The sequence below is a fragment of the Apteryx rowi genome, unplaced genomic scaffold, assembly GCF_003343035.1.
Source record: "Apteryx rowi isolate R43461 unplaced genomic scaffold, aptRow1 scaffold_1719, whole genome shotgun sequence".
Classification (NCBI taxonomy): Eukaryota; Metazoa; Chordata; class Aves; order Apterygiformes; family Apterygidae; genus Apteryx; species Apteryx rowi.
The window spans coordinates 10826-13321 of record NW_020447996.1 but is presented as its reverse complement, the minus strand read 5'-3'; the positions used below and the strand labels follow the sequence as shown (position 1 = coordinate 13321).

Genomic DNA, 2496 nt, shown 5'->3' with positions numbered 1-2496 from the left:
ATGGTGGGGATGGCCACATGGCAGTGACATGGCGGTGACACGGCGGCAGGTGACGGTGGGGCTGTCAGTGGCGGCGGGGGTGTGTGCGTCGCTGGCTGGGGGCCCGCAGCACCTCGAGGTGCCCCCTGGGGCGGTGGTGGCCGTGCCCTTCACCCTGGTGGCCCTGGGCCCCGGCGACATCCCCATCACCGTCACCGCTCGCGGGCCCTGGGGGCTTGGGGACCGCATCACCCGCGTCCTCCACGTTGAGGTGAGCCYGGAYGCCTGGGCCCTCGGACGCCTGGGTCCCCACAGATCCCCTCTTGGGCCCCCTGGACACCTGGGTCCCTTTGGGTCCCCTCCTGGGTGCCCCAGACGCCTGGGTCCCCATGGGTCTCCTTCAGGGCCCCAGACACTTGGGTCCCCGCGGGTCCCCTCCTGGGTACCCCAGACGCCTGGGTCCCCCCAGCTCCCTTCCTGGATCCCCTGGTCACCTGGGTCCCCACGGTCCTCTCCTGGGCCCCCGGACACCTGGGTGCCCACAGCCCCTCCCCCCCGGTCCCTTCTGGGTCTCCCGGACACCTGGGTCCTTTTGGGACCTGCCATGGGTTTCCCAGCCGCCTGTGTTATCATTAGTCCCCCGGACACCTGGGTCCCCCCTGGGTCCTTCTGGCTCCCCCGGACGCCTGGGTCCCTGCTCCCATTGCTCCCGGTCCCCACAGGTCGAGGGCGAGCTGCACCTGGAGGAGACCAGCTACGTCCTGGACACTGATGGTGGGTCTCGGGGGGGACCCAGGCCTCCGGGGGGGACCCAGGCATCCAGGGTCCCCTGCCATGACAGTCTGTCCCTGCAGGCTGGAGCGGCCGGAGCCTGGAGATCCCTGGGAACATCCCGGCCGACGTCGTCCCCGACGGGGACTTCTCCATGAGTGTCCGTGTGTCCGGTGCGCGGGAACAGGGACATGGGGGCACGGTGGGGACACAGGGGCATGGTGGGGACATGGAGACATGGGCTTCAGGGACTTGGGGACAGGGAGATGGTGGGGACACGGGAATGGGGGGATGGGGACATATTGGGGACACACGGATGGGGACAGAGTAGGGACACAGGGGTACAGTTGTTGGGGACAGGGAGATGGGGACATTGTGGTGAGACAGTTAGGACATAGGGACATGGTGGGGTTGGGTTTGGGGGAGAGGGATGGGGACACAGGCATGGGGACACAGTGAGACACAAGGGTGGGTGTTGGGGACATGGGACAGGGACCTGGTGGGGACATGGAGATGGGGTGGGGGACATGGGGCAGGGACATGGTGATGGGATGGCGGGGACACAGGGATGGTGGTCAGGGCAATGGGGACATGGCCCTGATCTGGCCTCTGTCCCTGTGTGTCCCCGTGTGTGTCCCCATGTGCATCCCCATGTGTGTCCCCATATCTCCTGCATGCACCCATTCATGTGGCCCTCTGTGGCCTGTGTCCCCCCATGCATGTCCCCATGGCCTGCATCCCCCGTATATGTCCCCCTGTGCCCCACACCTGTCCCCATGCACGTCCCTGTGGCCTGTGTCCCCATGTGTGTCCCTGTGCGTGTCCCCATGCATGTCCCCATGGCCTGTGTCCCTGTTCATGTCCCCACGTGTGTCCCCCCGTGCCCCACGTATGTCCCCATGCATCTCCCTGCGGCCCATGTCTGCATGCATGTCCCCATGCATGTCCTCATGGCCTGCATCCCTGTGCATGTCTCCATGTGTCCCCATGTCCCCATGTATGCCCCCGTGCATGTCCCCATGTGCCCCATGCATGTCCCTGTGCATGTCCCCATGTGTGCCCCCACGTTCCCGTGCTTGTTCCCATGCGTGTCTCCATGCATGTCCCCATGCATGTCCCCGCGCACGTCACGCACATGTCCCTGCACACATGGCTGTGCGCACGGGCGCAGGCCAGGTGTCGGGGGCGACGCTGGAGGCGGCGCTGGGCGCCGGGGCGGCCGGGGCGCTGCTGCGGGTGCCGCGGGGCTGCGGCGAGCAGACCATGATGGTGCTGGCGCCGGCCGCCGCCGCCCTGCGCTACCTGGACGAGAGCGAGGGCTGGGCCCGGCTGCCCCCGGGGCGCCGCGAGCGGGGCCTGCGCGCCCTGCAGCAGGGTGAGCACCTGCGCGGGCCCGCGGGTGCCAGGGGCGTGCGGTGCTCTGCAGGGGCGTGCGGGCAGGGGTGCAAGACTGGGCAAGCGTGGGCAGGGGCGTGCAATGCTCTGCATGGGTGTGCAATGCTCTGCAGGGGGGTGCAAGGCTGCGCAAGCGTGGGCAGGGGTGTGCAATGCTCTGCATGGGTGTGCAAGGGGGATGCAATGCTCTGTATGGCTGTGCAATGCTCTGCAGGGGGGTGCAATGCTCTGCAGGGGGTGCAAGGCTGCACAAGCATGGGCAGGGGCGTGCAATGCTCTGCATGGTGTGCAATGCTCTGCAGGGGGATGCAAGGCTGCGCAAGCGTGGGCAGGGGTGTGCAATGCTCTGCA

General features: G+C 67.7%; 1 protein-coding gene across 1 annotated transcript in view; it reads left to right on the top strand.

The window, feature by feature from the left end:
* The window catches only part of LOC112963625 (complement C4-like), an 18513-nt gene that overhangs the window by 5207 nt on the left and 10810 nt on the right, over window positions 1-2496 (top strand). The window contains exons 4-7 of the mRNA XM_026060830.1: window positions 50-250; window positions 702-753; window positions 834-923; window positions 1922-2125. Of these exons, the coding sequence (XP_025916615.1) occupies window positions 50-250; window positions 702-753; window positions 834-923; window positions 1922-2125 (547 nt within the window). The remainder of the gene's footprint in view (window positions 1-49; window positions 251-701; window positions 754-833; window positions 924-1921; window positions 2126-2496) is intronic.